The sequence below is a fragment of the Lolium perenne genome, chromosome 7 (assembly GCF_019359855.2).
Source record: "Lolium perenne isolate Kyuss_39 chromosome 7, Kyuss_2.0, whole genome shotgun sequence".
In the NCBI taxonomy this organism is placed as follows: domain Eukaryota; kingdom Viridiplantae; phylum Streptophyta; class Magnoliopsida; order Poales; family Poaceae; genus Lolium; species Lolium perenne.
Window position 1 is genome coordinate 114,341,597 of NC_067250.2, and position 15,252 is coordinate 114,356,848.

Sequence of the window (15,252 nt, forward strand, 5' to 3'; positions counted from 1 at the left end):
GTAAGAAGATACTCAGCAGTTGAGTAATTCAAATGGATTAGATGGGAAATAAAGCCCAAATCGCCGTATCAATCCTCTCCATCCTCAGCGCCGCCGCCGCTGCCTCCTCTCCCACCTTCGCCGGCGCCGGCGCCGACTGGCGGCGGCCTCCTTCTCGGCGAAGTGAAGTAATCCCTCGCGAACCCCTCGCCTGTTTGCTTCTTACTTCTCTTCCGGTCGGCCGAGCTGTTGTTGGTAAGCAGAAGCAGCCCCATTCCCTGATTGATTTCACATTGGCAGGTGGCGGCTGTCGATGAGGAGTTGCTGCTCTCCTTCTTCTCTCTGTGGGATTTCTAGAGCGGCGTGGAGGCACGCGTTGGCCGGCACTCTGAGTCTGAGCGGCAGCCACCACCACCAGCGCAGCCTGCGATACCTCCCCGTTAGGCCTCCCACGCCGCCCATTGCCCTTAGCCTTGCTGAGCGCTTATTCTCTTCTTCCTCCTCCTCCAAGCGCACCACCAAGAGATCCGCCGCAAAGAAGGGCGCCCCGATGGACTCTGCCAGCGGCGAACCGTTCTATGTCGTCCGCAAGGGCGACGTCATCGGCATCTACAAGAACCTCGCCGACTGCCAAGCGCAAGTCAGCAATTCGGTAAACATCTTTTTTTCTGCTTCGTTTTACCATTTTCTTTGACCTTTCAACTTGTGGTACGTTAAGCATTCAGACTATTTTATGTGCATTCAACGTTTCCCTTGAAAAACCCTAACACCTGCTAACTAGTGAAAAAAATTCCACCGAATGCAGCATCATCAGCAGACACATGATAACGGTACCTCTCTAAATGGTCTTCCTGGAATAAGAAAATATAGACAATGCAGCGCATTATAGTTTAATCTCACAGTTGTGTGGGCTGCATCTCACATGATTGCTAAAAAACCACTAGGTTTTCAGTTGCTGCAAAATTCATCTGTCCGTGTTACCAAATAGGCAATTGCACAATAAAATAACTTCTTATTGCCATGTCAATAGACATTACTTATGTGAAACATATCTTGGTAGGTCTGTGATCCTTCTGTGACTGTGTACAAAGGATATTCCTTGCGTAAAGATACAGAGGAGTATCTTGCTGCGCGTGGGTTAAAGAATGCTATGTATTCCATTAATGCAGCAGACGCAAAAGATGAATTGTTTGATGATCTGGTTCCCTGCCCTTTCCAGGTAAATTTTTTCTGCATAGTTATAATTTTCAGTTGTTTTACCTGATATGATGTTCGTTACATATGCCAATGTTGTATAGACTTTTGATCCCTTTTTGGCTTACCTATGGAAGCTATCTTGATGCTCTGTGTTCTAGTTTATTTTGCAATCACTTTGCAATATGTGATGGTACTGATGTTACCACTTTTAGTTAGACTTGCGTTTTATGTACTCGCTGCCCCCAATTTCTGTAGACATGGTATTATTTGTAATAGAAGGCAATCATCACTAAAATACAAATTTATAATTGTGATATAGTATATACTCCGTATGCCCTTATCTTGATTGGTATCTGCCCATAATTCCCAGGGCATTTTTTTTTGCTCGAACACAGTTCCAAGGCTATTTACCTTGACAGTTGAGATGATCTTCTATGTTATATCCTCAAAGGGTGGTTGCATTACTACTTGTGCATTTGCCCATAGACTTTCTTGTAGATTGTTCATTGTGCCACTTTTGGTTTCAGCAACCGGATGGAAATGCAACCTCTACTCTGAAAAGGCTACAAGAGACGGTGAGTAGCGATCTGTTCCCCTCTCCAAGCTAAGCATGAATGTATGCTGTGTTGATAAAGTGTTCTGTACTGTACCTTTAATGTGTTTGCCACATCTCATGGACTTGCACCGATGATTATTTGCTGAAGGAAACCGGACCGTCGAAGAAGCATCCCAAAGTTGCTGAACAGGAACCATTACCTGACAGCCATGTGAGTATGAATGCGATGTTCTAACCGCCAACAATGCATGTTCCTCCTGTCTTACTTGGTTTTGAATTGCAGTTAGATTTATAATTAACATGCATATTTGCAATTTATCTTCACTATGAGGAAATGTTGACCTTTTCTCACCTCTGGACCTGGTCTTTACAGCTGTCCTGTATTCTTGAATTTGATGGTGCTTGTAAAGGAAATCCTGGGAAATCAGGTGCCGGTGTAGTAGTAAGGCGGCCTGATGGATCTCTGGTATGTATGACAACTAGTACTGTGCTGGTTTGTTTTCTTAGTCTTCACTTGCCACGACCAGCTGATGATGGCTATTTCTAATCTTTCAACTGAAGATTGCTCATCTACGTGAGGGTTTGGGTGTTGTAACAAATAATGCTGCTGAGTATCGTGCATTGCTCTTGGGCCTGAGATATGCTGCTAAGAAGGGATTCAAGTATATTCGTGCCCAAGGAGATTCTAAGCTTGTCTGTTACCAGGTTTGTGGTTATACCTTTCCTACTTTGCACTTGCATCCTTTTGTGTTCTTCCATTGAACGATCAATAGGTAACTGCTTGTTGTGTATTTCATTCTGACTCTTCACAGTGCAGTTCATTCCGACTCTTTAGAATGCACTAAAACATTAAATATGTGGACAAATGAAAAAATTAGAATATTCTGTGCTTCTTTTCTCCTTAAATTATATCCGACCATCCATGGTCCTCAGTTTATCCTCACGAAAGGAACTTTTTATCCAATGATACATCATCTATTAACACGTTTACAGGTTTTTGATTAAGGCATAATTGGATTAGAACCTTGATTGTCAATGGCATACAAAATCCGGTGAAAACTAATTAGTGCTCTTTGAAGAGTTCCTCTAGTGTAGAAGAGGAAGAGTGGCTAACGTTTGGGGCAGCAGCTATGTTCTGTCTTGGGGTTAGGGTTTCTTACAGACCAGCCTGAGCTTATATACCATTCCAGGTCACTTGGGCTAATGGGCCACATGGACCAGAATAGGTAGCCAGACTGGTAGATAGGATGCAGCCCATATACTGTCCAACACTCCCCCTCAAGATGGGTGATAGATATCTATCATCCCCATCTTGTCACAAGCTCGATCAAACTCCTTGGTTGCCAAACCTTTTGCTAGACAATCAACGATCTGCTGCCCTGTGCTCACATAGTTGATCTTGATAATTCCAGCATCTAGGTTCCCTTTAATGAAGAATATATCAATCTCAATGTGCTTTGTCCTATCACGCTGGACTGGATTGTTTGTCATGCTGGACTGGATTGTTTGCTATGCATATTGCTGACTTGTTATCACACCACACGTTCAAGTGTCTACCTTTTAAGATCTTCAACTCACTCACAAGGTTTCTTACCCACTATAGCATCTCACTTAATCCTGGAAACATGGCTGACATGGCTCTGTAAAGTTGATCTTGATACTACAGGTTGTTTTTTTTGTTTCTCCATGCTACCAAGTTCCCCCCAACAAATACACAATAACCACAAATTGACCTTTAAACAGCTTGCCTAGTTGGCATCACTATAACCATCAACTGTTAGATGTCCATTTGCTTTAAACCATAATCCATTTTCTGGAGTTCCTTTTAAATATCTTAGGATTCGATGAGCAACGTCCATGTGTCCACTTCTTAGCTCATGCATATATCTGCTCACTACACCAACTGCATATGCAATATCTGGTCTTGTGTGTGTGACACAAGTATAACAATCTCCCTACCACTTTCTGATATCCCTCCTTGTCTATAAGTTCGTCACATTGAGCTGATACCGTTTGATTTTGATCCATGGGTGTTGGAGATGCACCACATTTCATCATCCCCATATCATTAAGAAGGTCCAAGATATACTTGCCTTGTGATAAAACTATTCCCTTCTTGGACCTTGCCACCTCTATTCCAACAAAGATTCTAAGTTGCTCCAGATCTTTGACTTCAAAGACTTGGCTTAAACAATTATTTATCCTTGTTATTTCTGCTACATCATCTCCTGTGATTATAATATCATCCACGTAGACTGCTAGAATCGTTATTTTCTGATTTGAATGTCCATAGAATACAATGTGGTCTCCACTACACTGTCCATATCCCATCTCGTACACACCTCTTCTAAATCGATCAAACCAAGCTTGTAGGAGATTGGTTTAATCCATAGAGTGACTTCTTTAGCCTGCACACTTTACCTTCTGGTTCAGCTGATGCTAGGCTCGGGGGAATCTCCTTGTAAACTTCTTGTAGATCACCATGTAAGATCGCATTTTTCACATCCAGCTGGTGTAATGGTCATCTAAAGTTTGTTGCACATGAGATCAGGACCTGTACTGTATTCATCTTTGCCACATCTTTGCCACAGATGCAAATGTTTCATCATAGTCAGTTTCCATACGTTTGACTGTAGGATACAATCTCGCTTTGTACCTCTATCTTTCCTTCGAGGCTCTGTTTTACAATATAGACCCATTCACAGCTGACTACATTGTTCTTCTGCATGGTGCTCCACCAGTTCTTCTATCCTCGGTCTCTGTGAGTACATACAAAGATCTTGCTCTTCATTTAGCTTTGGCCAACTTCTAGCATGTGGCAATTCTGGTACAACAAGTGGTATAGACCCTACAATCAAAGGTTGTTGAGGTTGTTGTTGCTCCACCTGGGGAGAGCTATTGTTGCTTGCACTGCTGCCACACTCTCCCCCTCTTGACCAACAATATTCAGTGGCTGATCAAGCCCTTCAAATATAGCACCCAAATCTGTTTTTTCACCATAAAAGGGGTTAGATTTCTAGAAAGTAACATCAAGACTTACAAATCTGTTGCTGCTCAAAGGGACTCCAATATCCTCATTGTCCAGCAGGATAGCCAATGAATATGCACTTAATAGCTCTAGGGTCAAGTTTTGTCACCGAACGCCTGTGATCACGAACAAAGCAAGTGAGGAACCACAAACTTGTTCTCTCCTAGTAATAGTTCACAAGGAAATTTCATATCTAGTATTCTTGAGGGCATGCGATTGATAAGAAACGTAGCAGTCATCACCGCCTCACTCCAGAGGAAATATGGAGCATTCTTGGTATACATCAATGATTGAGCCACTTCTAAAATGTGGTGGTGCATTTGAGGGGAGGGTTGCGTTGATGCATCTTCCTCATTTGACTACAGTGGAAGAGGCAATTTCAGCCATGGCGCAGGAAGGAACTAGGCTGAAACAAATGGAGAAAGTGAAGGTAGTACCTAAACCAGCTTACTACATGTCAAATAGGCAGGAGACACATGATTGCCACGATTGTGGAATAAAAGGGCATCTAAGTCATAACTGTCTTGCTCCAAGACGTGGCTGTGGAAGGGGTATGACCGAGGAAATTTCAAGGGAGTTAGAGGCAGGAATGCAAGGTATTCCAACCATCAAGTGAGTGCTAGAGCAACATGTCAGCCATGGAGATGCAAGTTTTGGGAACTTTGTCCACTTTGTCTATTCAGATGAAGGTAAGACTGAAAGTGCCTTTAGCTATGCATATATTAAATTCAGAATGGATACTAGACTCTGGAGCCTTCAAACATGTTGCTGGTAGCATTGGAGAGTTAGAATCATATAAGCCAGCCTCTCCAATGAATCAAAAAACAATTCAGACCAGCCCAGCTAATCAAAGGAACTAGAGTTGTTCAGTGCACGAGAAATATTAAGGTATCATCAGTCCTACACGTACCTGCATTTCCTGTGAATTTACTCTCTTCAAGTGCACTGGTTGATCAAATAGACTGTCGTGTAATCATTGATAGATATGTATTCTTTATACACGAGAGGTTGAATGGAAGGAAGATTGGAACCGGACCAGACGTAAAGGCCTTTGTTACATGGACCGTGATGAATCATGCAAACTAGGAGGTTCAGCACTAGCTGCAGCACTGCTGGAGAAGGAGAAAATTGCTATGATGCATCATTGTATAATGGGACATGTTGCTTTTTGATAAAAGTACTAAAGTCTTTCCAGATGTAATGGGCGAAGTTGATAAGAATAATCTTAAGTGTGAAGCATGTGAGAGTATGCTAAACATACTAGAAACACCTATGTGAGTAAGGGGCTCAGAAGTATATCCCCATTTATGCTTGTGCATTCTGATCTGTGGACATGTCCTATTTCCTCTATCAGTGGGATGAAGTATTTTGTGGCATTCATTGACTGTTATTCTCGAATGACTTGGGTGTACCTTATGAAGCATAAGGATGACGTGCTTTCTTGCTTCCAGAATTTCCATGCATATGTTAAATCCCAGTTCAAAGTGCAGGTCCAAATGCTCAGATCAGATAATGGGATAGAATATATTAACAAAAAGTTTGGTGGGTTCAGAATGAGGCAGCACCAAGGGGGCAAGCTGATCCAGATCTGCCCATGCACGCTACAACTCTCCCACATATGTCTGTCACTGATTTCTCACCTTGAGTCAAATCGTGTATTGTGTGTCTTCAATTTGAGACAACTCTCGTTGTCTTCAGGCTCAAGAACCTTTCCTAATATGTACCTTTCCATCGATTTTGTCCTTAGAATCAGCATCCCCCTCCTAGACCAACTTAGATAACTTCCAACCTCATCGAGCTTGATCTCATTTGGCATGAGCTCAAGCTTACATTGCATCTCCCCATGTGGGGCTCCATGCCTGCCCTTCCACAGAGGTACCAGAAGATGCCTCATCTGCTATCTTTGCAGCCACCAAGTTGGCCAGCTTGTCAAGCACCTTGGCCATGGCTAGATCATCCTCCATCTCCAATAACAACAACACAATTTCACCACAAGCACCACTGCCTTCAACCTCCTTTGGATCTGTTGCCACGAGATCCCACGTCACCCCACGCTTGCCCCTGAGAGAAAGCCAAAACAGGAGCACCATCATCGTCACCCTATTTGCCGCCGGCGCCGCCACCACCGCCGCCGGTGGCTCTGGTACCATGTAGAAGAGGAAGAGTGGCTAACCTTTGGTGCAGCAGCCAGCAGCTGCTATGTTTTGTCTTCGGGTTTCTTAGAGACCAGCCTCAGCTTATATACCATCCCAGGTCACTTGGGCTAATGTGCCACATGAGCCAGAATAGGTAGCCAGACTCCTAGATAGGATGCAGCCACGGGCGGACCCCCCCTGTTGCCCGGGCATGCGCCCGGGCTTCGCTTCCGCTCGTGCACTGCGTGAGACGAATTCCAACGTAGAAAGAATGACTTCTTGACGGTTGTGCCCGGGCTTCCTTGATTTCTTCCATGTGTGCCTCTCCAGCGTTGTGGCCGAAGGCCGCACTAACTCTGATCCACGAGCTGTGCCAACTAGCCTTGACCTGAAAGCTATTTATGCAAAAATATTCTATACCTAAACATCGGTGGCCCAATCTAGGCTGGCAGTCTCACAACAATTACCAAGAGCTACTAGATAACAAGAGGAAAGCCCGATACAAAGACCAAGCCATGGCATGCTGCTTTGCTCCTCGTTTTTCTTTAAATAATAAAAATATTATCATTGCTAGCTTGGTAGCTACTACTAGCTTTGTTAGTCAGATAAAAGATCATGTACCTTTGGTAGCATGTATAATTTTATTTTTCTCCAAACCCTCATTTATCAATTTGATGACATGATTGATATTTAAACTCTAGTTTCCCTAAAAAAATCTTAGCTAGTCAATAAAAGAAACTCTTCTGTACTTTTTTTTGGAAATGGAGGCTACTTAAGTTGGTTCGTCCAACTATTTTTTTTCTGGCTCTGCCTCCCGCTCCCGCAATAATCATAGAGCTACAGACTGGTGGTCTATGAAAAACTCTGCAAACATACATATGCTAAGTCGGTTGCCCCAACTATGGTCCCTTTCTTGAAAAACATGACAAATTTTTATTTTCACCCGGATAAGTCCGTAAGTACCTTTTGTAAAAACCTTTTTCATATACGCAACATTACTCAGCTTCCCCCAATTCCACAAATCCCCTCGCTCAAAAACGTTTGCCCATAATGCTAGAGACTACGACGGCAGACCAGCAGGTCGCAGGCGCTAGCCATGGGCGAGAGATATCCGAGAGGTGGATTGGATGTGAATCCTTCGTTCGCTTATGGTCCCAAGCCTAGCCACATGCAGCGGCTGCAAGCGTTGGCAAGATGGGTAGGTGGCAGCTCTGGCTTAGGCAGGCATCGCCTCGCCGAGAAAAAAATAGCTTCCTTGCAGTGCGCCCAGGCTTTGACAATTTCCTGGGTCCGCCACTGGATGCAGCCCATATACTGTCCAACATCTAGCAACTGGCTGCTCTATCAATTTTGAACTCTAAGTAACACATTCAACTTCTGAAACAGGTTCAAGATATCTGGCGTGTTAAGCATGATAATATGGCTGACTTGTGCAAGCAAGTCAAGGAACTGAAGAGAAGTTTTCTTCAGTTCCAGCTCAACCATGTTTTGAGGGTATGTATCACGTCGTTTCATTACCTTTTGATCTTGTACAGATTCACCTTGCACTAGCCAGCTTCAGGTTCTGTTGTATGAATGCTTCATACCATTTTGCATACTTCTCCTCGTGGTACAAAAGTCCGCAGTGGTGCGTAACAACTATTTTGAGATGCAGCAACAACAAGACCCTTGTTTGGGCAATTCATCATTAATCTCTGCATTCTCTCAAGTCAATACTAACTGCTACTTCACATATTTATTGCTTATGTCTAATATAGTTGTAAACATTTAGACTGATATCTCCCTGCATTTGTAATATGAGTACCTTCATTTAAGTTCTCCAGAGTCAGTAACTTACATTTTCCTGGAGTTTTTGTCCGAATATCAGCCATTTGAATACCATTTCAGTTAGTGTTTGTTATGTCAGTATGGGCAAGCTTGACTTGGGTTGCTTCTATTGCATAATGATTTGGTTTCCCACTATCTCGGAACAGCTATCTGCTGAAACTTTGGGTCCCTTCACTCGTATTTGCTTTTTTGCAATGTAGGAATTTAATGCCGATGCTGATGCCCAAGCTAACTTTGCTGTTGAGCTTCCTGGTATGGAACCGTTCTCAGAATCTCTCTTGCGAACTGCTAATAGTATCTATGTGCAACACCTGATATCTTGTTTTCTACAGTTGGTGAAATTCAAGAGCAGTCAAACTTCCCATGCTAGTGGTTGTGCTTCATAGCAGACTGTGTATGGCTCCACTTATTTCAGCGACTGAAGCTATGTAACATTTGCTTGTTTCACGTTGACAGAAACAAGAGTGACCGAGGCGGATTTGGGATGTTTGGATAAAAAGTCCAAGCCGAGGAAACGTGTGTAGATTTTTGGATGGTGCGGAGCTAGCTTGAGTAACATAGCACTAGTGTCTACCAGCTTATGATATTACGTGGACTCGATACTATAGTAGCGAAATGAATTGATGCTGCCCCCGCTAAGGGAAATATGACACTGCTGCAATTTGTCTGTCTTACTGTACCACTATAAAAGACCTTTAATGTTGTTTAGGGTTGTTACTGCGCGTTAGGCTTGCACAAGCGGGATCCTGCTTGTCCCAAAAACACAATAATTAGTACAAATTGTACTATGGACTTCAATTCAACATCTAGCTCAACTGCTCTATTAGGAAATGAGTCTGCCCCCAAACCCTGCAGCTTGCATCCCTACTGCGCATCCACAGCCTTTCTCAGTAAAACAGGGGTAGTGTTCCTCGGCTCAATTGATCATGGAATGGAACCATGGACTGGAACCATGGACCACAGGATCAGTACACGAGTTAAGGGCAAGTGCAAAGAGAGGTCTTGCCCAAAGTTTCATGATGGCAACATACATGCAACCAATCACTAGATTTCATTGGCAAAAGCTGATTGATGTGTTTAGACTTAAGAGATGCAAAAAAAAGCTGATTGATGCGTTTAGACTTTAGAGATTAGAGATGCAAAAAACAAAAAAAAATGAAGTGTTGACAGTGGGATTTGAACCCACGCCCTTTCGGACCAGAACCTTAATCTGGCGCCTTAGACCAACTCGGCCATATCAACTTGTTGTTTCATTTCACATTTTTAGTTAACTAAAACGTCCAGCTAATAAGTGTTTGTACTCCTTTTTGTGAAGCATACGTAAGCAACAATTCTAAAGGGCTTGAAGGAAAACAAATATTCTGTTAGTAAGTTTCAAATGATATTATACTATGTCATTGCTCGACTCTTATCACTGCACGTAATTGTTTTCATGAATAAATGATAAGCTTTATGCCCCATGCATGAAAAACATGTGAAGTGCATATTATTGTACTCCCTCCGTTCCATAAATTTGAACTAAAACTACGACAATTATTATTAAACGGAAAAGCACATGTTAGGCAATGGGATTTGCTTTTTAGGACACATAAATGGTTCTTTGGAAACGGACATTTTTGCAAATAAGTGTAGAAGCTCGATCATGTACATGTGTGATATATTCACATTTTCAAGTATCTTTTGGTGTTCGAGTTTATCTGGCCGGTGCAGGTGTACCTGTGTGAGACTTGGTAAAATGCTTTTATAAACAAAGATGATAAAGTTTGTTTTGTTAAAGCAAAAAAATCACGATCCAAAACCTTTGTCAATCAGTGTAGAAAAATTACCGCATTACAAAACGAAATAGTGAAGTACGTGAAGAACTATAAAACCATAAAGGAATGGAAAAAGTAGAAGTGGATTTTTTCCCAAAAAAGTTAAGAACAAATGGTTGACAAAGCCTGGAACCAATGTCAACCGCTCTAAAAAGGCATTCCGCACCGCAAGGCTGGACCAAATTAAATATCTTTGCTTATGAATAGACTAGGACATTTGCCCGTGCGTTGCACCGGGTTAATTGTTAAACATATTGAACTGCTCTATATCTAGAAGGTCATAGTACATAATAGGAATTAGTACAAATTACTTCATTGGCGATAGCATTCTGGTAAAAAACGGTATATGATGATGCACATACATAAAAATTCCAAAACCGGTTATCTAAAAATTATGGATATCCATATACAGAGATGGAAGTAAACATAGCTGAATTTTTTTATGATGTAAACCTATATAATTTGGCGATTATTTGCACGAAACTCTAGCTGTCATTTTTTACAAATTAGTTCCTAGCAATCATACATGGAAGCTACTATTTGAAATAAAACGAAGAACATGTGTGATATGCCTATCACACTTGCGAGTAAACTAAGTAACTAACTACAATTAATAAATGTAAATTGCTTCAAATTAGTGGGAAGACAAATAAAAGAAGAGGATATCTGGATATGCACCTCAGTCTAGCTGAAATTTTCTCCCTCTCAAGGGCCAACTACGAATTTGTGCGTCACCTTAATGTCAATATGAACAGATTGAGTAGATTGAATCCGCATCAGCCAGTCACAATCCGCCTGTGATCTAGTGCTGGTATTTCGGTATTTTGTTTCTCAAATTGAGATGATTGCCTGACCATGTTGGCAAGCTCTTCTACGATCATATGAACAGAACTTAAGCAATGTAATAGTATTAATATTAACCATAGAAATTAACTATTACGCAAAAAAATGTCATAAAAATTAACTAAATACTGAACATTTGTTTGACGCATTAATCATGTCATCATGGAAGACAAGAACTGCAACAAGTAACCCTGAATAACGGAGAGTGGAGGATGAAAACTGAAACTGCTTGGAGGATCTCTCATCCATCTTCCATGCCTTCTTTTATCTATAGTTTCTCTTTTCCCCCCAAATAGTGCAGCCGACGGGAGCGGCGATGACAAGCGAGAATGCACTGCTGCATGCTGGCCCTTGCATTCGAGGCTGCGTGGTGCTCCCTGGCATTTGCTTCGACCGCAGGCGGCCGCACAACCATTGAAATCTACAGGTGAGCAAGAGCCAAAAACGCACATACTATAGTGTGATCGGTCGGTTCCCTGCGATGTGCTGAACTCTTGCCTAGCTAACTGATGGATTTCTAACTTAGGGTCATGGCCGAATACTTTCTTGCAAGGACATGCACTGATGCACAAGTAGATGCAACGAGTACTTTCTTGCGAGGATATACTCCAGAGTCCAGATGAAGTGTCTGGTTGGGCCCGTTGCCGGTGTCGTCGCTTCCGGCTGATGCGGAGACGGTCCGAGGAGGCGGACAAACGACTGTGTACATGATGTCAATTGGGAGTTTGGCGCATGTACTGCCGGTAACCTCCTCGTAGGTCGCATGCGTGTTGCGACGATGACGACAACCGGAGGAAGACCTCAAGACTGATGAGTCACGTCCGGTGCTCAGCTCCCAGTTTCCCAGCTTGATCAGTTTCAAGACCTCGATTGCTGCCTCCCCGGCCGCCTTGACGCCGGAAACCTTGAGCTCCGGCGAGTCCTCGTCTTGTGCGTCCGCGGACACCTTCCTCTCAGTCAGCGCCTAGCGAAGCGTGTCCTCCGACAATGCTGCCCCGGCTATGGAGGAGAGGTGCCGGCAAGTCCTCGGCCTGTGCGTCCACGGCCACCTGCCTCTCGATCAGCGCCTGGCGGAGCGTGTCCTCCGAGAGTGCTGCGCCGGCTATGGAGGAGAGGTGCGGCAGCTTGGAACAGGTGATTCGTACGGGAGCTAGCAATCGTCGCCTTTACCGATCGAGAGTCCGTGCACCTGATCTGAGATTGGTTTCTCCCAGCGCTCATGTATGTATAGTAGCAAAGTCCTGAGTCTAGCGGGGCTCGTCGAGGCTAACCTGCCAGGTGATCTTAGTCCGTAGCGGAGTCTAGCTGCCAGCGAAACAAAACCTAACCCGATTCGTACGGGAGCTAGCAATCGTCGCCTTTACCGATCGAGAGTCCGTGCACCTGATCTGAGATTGGTTTCTCCCAGCGCTCATGTATGTATAGTAGCAAAGTCCTGAGTCTAGCGGGGCTCGTCGAGGCTAACCTGCCAGGTGATCTTAGTCCGTAGCGGAGTCTAGCTGCCAGCGAAACAAAACCTAACCCGATGAATACTGCATCGATCGGGAAAGGAGACATCATAACTCGTATGATAGCAGGACTTTAGGGTGACGGACGAAACGAATCGACAGACGGATGAAACAACAAACACGATGGACCAAACCACGGAAACGTTTCTCCCTTTATTATTAGGTATAGATATAGAAGGGCACACTAAAAACCATGAGTGGGCTGCTTGATGTACCAAGGAGGGCAAGAGGAGATGTGCACGCCCCTAGCTGCTCTTCCACCTCATCTCCACGTCCTCAACCCTTCCTAGCATTTTGTCACAGCACCCCTTCTTACATATTGGATTCACAAAGCTCGCCTTCAAACTGATGTCCAAAGTTGCTAGCACCACTCTGAGTGTTGATTCTTCACACTAGAGCAGAAATGCGTATAGGCGATTGAAGTTAGTAGCGTGCCTATATAATGGCACACCACTGGTATCTAGTGGGCAAGCCACCAGTGTAATCGAGCAGAAGTTAGTAATGGCATGGTTTGATAAGACACTCTACCAATATAAGTATATTACTAGTTGTGTGCACCCTAGCACAACACCCCACCAATGTGCGGGACTCAGCAGTGTGCCCTCCTCCAGACTTGGGAAGCCTCCACTCTCTCCCATCCCTCTCTGTTGCGACTAGCGCTGCCGGAGATTGCCCCTCATCGCCGCCCCTCTCGCCGCCCAAAGGTGTGCAACTGTCCTCCTCCTCCCTTCCTTCTCCCCTTGGCTACCTACCCCACGTCTGCTTGTCGCCACCATGTTCGCGCTGCACCAAGGTCCATGTATCCATCGCAGTCAGCTTGGACTCGCTTGGCGGTAGCGAAATCCTTCTATCGCCTTTCACCGGCGATGGCCCAATTTATTTAGATGAATTACAAATGGCTTGATAGAAATTATAATTAACTAGGTTACAAATGGTTAGGTGAATTGTTCATATAATAGGTTAGATGATTGTTCACATTGTTTAGATTAATTGGTTACAATGGCAAACGAATATTTTATCTCTCGAATGTGAATGTGTAGTCTAATGAGAGTAGTTCCATGCATATTATTCAGTGTGTCTTGAAAGTCATTTCAAATACTATATAATCTTGATAAATATGCTTTCTTCTCGCAGATGCTTTTTGGTGAGATGGGAAGAGACCTACGGGAATGGTTCCAGCAAGGTTGAGCCCAAGATCATACCCTAGTCAGAATACATACCAACATATAAATGTTTTCCCATCTTTTCTCGAAATAGGCTTTCACCCCGCTATATTAATATAGCAACCAACCGATACAACAATCACGCTGGGGCTGCAGCACAACCAAGCCCGAAAGGAAACACGAGAGAAAAGAAAGAGAAAACAAAGCCGACACCGGCAGCTTGACAAGAACAAGAGTGACTCGCAACCGCTGCGCCCTCCGGGGAATGCCACCACACTCCTAGCACGCCGAAGCGCCGCGTATCAAGCAACACCTTCAACAAGGAAAGTGACGATGACGCCACTGCTGCCTGGACTGGTCCTAGGGTTTCCCCCGATACGCGGAAGGGATTGGGAAGGAGGGACTACTGACGCCCTTCAGGAAGGCAAGGCGACACCCGCAGGCGTCACCGCGTCAGTGTCGGGCCTGCCGACAAGATTTCTCCCGTCCCCCAACCCACAAACCCGGACGATTCGACGTTCTTCACCAGACTTGCTGCCCACCAACACACGCCACCGCGATCATGAAGCCATCCTCGCTGTCTCGCAGTGGTCGCCACAGAAGGGCCTAGACGTAGAGATGAGAGACAGCTGTGTCGGGGGTAGCAGCACCTCAGCCGAGCGGGAGGGAACTACCTCCACCGCCTTCGCGGTAGCCGACTGGACATGGCAGTGAGGTCAAACCCGCCCGGCCGGGCCCAAACAGGCCCACAAAGACCTCACTACCATGTTGCAGCAGGCCTGCCGGAGTACCGCCGCCACCCAGCCACTGCCGTCGCATCTACTCCACCTCCAGGGAGCACTACCGGCGCGCCATGCGCAGCCCGCCCGCCTAGCCCCTCTGGGCCCTGAACTGGGCCTAGATCTGGGCCGAGCAGGCCCTGCCATGGCCGTCCACCTATGCAGCTCCGCTACCAATGGTCGCGCCGCCGCTCCTCCACCCTCGACGCACGGGTTCCACCCCGCCGCGCCGGACCGCTGCCGCCGAAGTGCACCGCCGCCCGCCAGGATCCCCACGCCCCCAGCGCCGCGACGGGTAGAGATGACCCCGCCACCACCGGCACCGCCTGTGCAAGGCCCGGCGGCTCCCGCCGACGGCGACGGCCAGGGGGAGCGCGAGGGGAGGAGGAGCGCCAGCCGGGGACGGGGCGCGGCCGCCGCGGG

At 45.2% G+C, this 15,252-nt stretch overlaps 1 protein-coding gene and 1 non-coding gene across 3 annotated transcripts; one reads left to right on the forward strand and one right to left on the reverse strand.

Moving 5' to 3' along the window:
* The first annotated feature begins 12 nt into the window (after positions 1–12).
* Positions 13–9,389, forward strand: LOC127323955 (uncharacterized). 2 transcript variants are annotated; one of them, XM_051352071.2, is made up of 11 exons: positions 13–167; positions 280–631; positions 1,040–1,198; positions 1,704–1,751; positions 1,881–1,943; positions 2,106–2,198; positions 2,294–2,437; positions 8,282–8,389; positions 8,923–8,974; positions 9,055–9,094; positions 9,179–9,389. In XM_051352071.2, exons 2-10 carry the CDS (start codon positions 293–295, stop codon positions 9,090–9,092), a joined length of 1,044 nt encoding a protein of 347 aa, XP_051208031.1. In that variant the 5' UTR covers positions 13–167; positions 280–292; the 3' UTR covers positions 9,093–9,094; positions 9,179–9,389. The 2 variants fall into 2 exon arrangements, with proteins under 2 accessions (XP_051208031.1, XP_051208030.1); XM_051352070.2 differs by lacking the exons at positions 8,282–8,389; positions 8,923–8,974; positions 9,055–9,094; positions 9,179–9,389 and adding an exon at positions 7,953–8,272.
* A 494-nt stretch (positions 9,390–9,883) lies between these two features.
* TRNAL-AAG (transfer RNA leucine (anticodon AAG)) lies at positions 9,884–9,964 on the reverse strand. The gene has a single exon. It is a non-coding gene; the product is annotated as a tRNA-Leu (tRNA).
* Between the last annotated feature and the right edge of the window lie 5,288 nt (positions 9,965–15,252).

Coding starts and splice junctions, on each gene's coding strand:
- LOC127323955 (XM_051352070.2), top strand. CDS start 293: ATGAGGAGTTGCTGCTCTCCTTCTTCTCTCTGTGGGATTTCTAGAGCG. Junction 1,752..1,880: donor TGAAAAGGCTACAAGAGACG/GTGAGTAGCGAT, acceptor TATTTGCTGAAG/GAAACCGGACCGTCGAAGAA. Junction 1,944..2,105: donor AACCATTACCTGACAGCCAT/GTGAGTATGAAT, acceptor TGGTCTTTACAG/CTGTCCTGTATTCTTGAATT.